Raw genomic sequence first — 1,860 nt, forward strand, 5'->3', positions numbered from 1 at the left:
TAGAGAAAGATTCGGCAGACCAGAGTAAAAATACAAAGGAAAACCAGGGAACGGAGCGAAAGCCAACAGAAGGTAGTAAAAGAAAAAATAATCAGAAGAGGTAACTGAGTCCCTGGAGATGTGGGACATTCAGTCCCTTCACCTGGCATCTGTCTCCAAAACCTAGATCACTCCTCTCCCCAAGCAAAGGACCAGATTCCCCAATAAATGAATTTAGGACTTTTCTTTCTTTCTTAAGGGTTGAATTCATTCAAGAAAACTTTTAAGTGTGAATTTGATTTCCACGTGCCATTCAGGACAGATGAGTAACACAGCCTGAGTTATGGTTTATTAAAGAAAAATTTTACTATAATGAAGAGACAACAAAGCATGGGAAAGAATTGGTGTATCAAAATAAAACAAGTCAACCATTCTTGGATTACTTAAGTAAACCTTCTAATTTTCTATTCCATTTGGTTACAGAATGTAGAAAATGCATCTATTTAGTTACTACTGACACCGTCACCTCATACAGAGTATAGGCGGTCAGGAGACTTCGCCCAAAACTCCCTCACAGGTGTGTGAAGTAGTGATTTGTGGTGGCAACATTTTGTCCTAAGTGAGTTGAGGAGGGACACTAGAATGAAGTTCCACCCACAGACCCTGCCCACAAAGCTCTCCCCCAGAGTGTCTTCTGGTGCAAGAGGAAGTATAACTTATTGCTAAAGCACCTCCCATTCTCCCTCCCCACATAACGATTTCCCCCACCCAAAACAAAAACCTATTCTCTGATGTATACTGACGTGTGCCTTTCTCCCAATTCTTGCCCATTCTCCCCGCACACATAAAGCTTCTATTCTGTGTGCTCTGGTGTAAGAGGAGGACTGATTTAAAGTCTCAGCCACACTAATTGCAAACATAGGGCTTCATCCAAGTGAGCCCGCTGATGTATGAGGGTTTGCTTATGGCTAAAGCCTTACCCACATTCCCTGCACACATGTGGCTTCTCCAGAGTGTGTCCCCTGATGGAGAAAGAAGCCTGACTTGGCTAAAGCCTCGCCTACACTCCAGAGGCAAGTAAGGTTTCTCACTTGAGTGTATCCTCTGGTGTCTGATGAGATCTGACTTGCCCTTACAGCGTTCAACAACACAATCTTTGTACATGTGGCTTCTCTCTGGAGTCTGTCCTGCAGTGCCTAAGCATGCTCGGTTTCCAGTTAAAGCCTCGGCCGGAATCACTGCAAACATAAGACTTCTTATATGAGTGTATCTACTAATGTGTGATGAGGCCTGACTTCTGACTAAAGCTTTGGCCACTTCTACCCCAGGTGTGTCTTCTGGTGTATACGGAGGCGGGATTTCCGGTTAAAGCCACAGCCACACTCCAGGCACACGTAAGGTTTCTCACCTGAGTGTGTCTTCTGGTGTCTGATGAGATTTGATTTGATGCTAAATCCTTCCCCACACTCCTTGCACACATGTGGCTTCTCCCCTGAGTGTGTCCTGCGGTGCATAAGGAGGTCTGAATTCCATTTAAACTCTCGACCACACTCCTTGCACACATAAGGCTTCTCTCCTGAGTGTGTCCTCTGGTGCATGAGGAGACGTGACTTCTGGTTAAAGCCTCGCCCACACTCCAGGCACACATAAGGTTTCTCCCCTGAATGTGTCCTCTGGTGTCTGATGATATCTGATTTGCAGTAAAAGCCTCGCCCACACTCCTTGCACATGTAAGGCTTCTCCCCTGAGTGTGTCCTCTGGTGTTTAAGGAGGCATGATTTCCAGTTAAAGCCCCGCCCACACTCCAGGCACACATAAGGTTTCTCACCTGAGTGTGTCCTCTGGTGTGTGATGAGATTTGATCTGCAGATAAAGCCCCGC

The 1,860-nt window shown here is 45.9% G+C and overlaps 1 protein-coding gene across 1 annotated transcript in view; it reads right to left on the minus strand.

Moving 5' to 3' along the window:
- Positions 1 to 745: 745 nt before the first annotated feature.
- LOC105756792 (zinc finger protein 343-like) overlaps positions 746 to 1,860 on the minus strand; it is a gene marked incomplete at its 5' end in the record, with an annotated part of 20,339 nt that continues 19,224 nt past the window's right edge. Inside the window, one exon of the mRNA XM_012558474.2 lies at positions 746 to 1,807. Within this exon, the coding sequence (XP_012413928.2) occupies positions 1,299 to 1,807 (509 nt within the window). The remainder of the gene's footprint in view (positions 1,808 to 1,860) is intronic.

The sequence above is a fragment of the Trichechus manatus genome, unplaced genomic scaffold, assembly GCF_000243295.1.
Source record: "Trichechus manatus latirostris isolate Lorelei unplaced genomic scaffold, TriManLat1.0 scaffold00008, whole genome shotgun sequence".
NCBI lineage: Eukaryota > Metazoa > Chordata > Mammalia > Sirenia > Trichechidae > Trichechus > Trichechus manatus.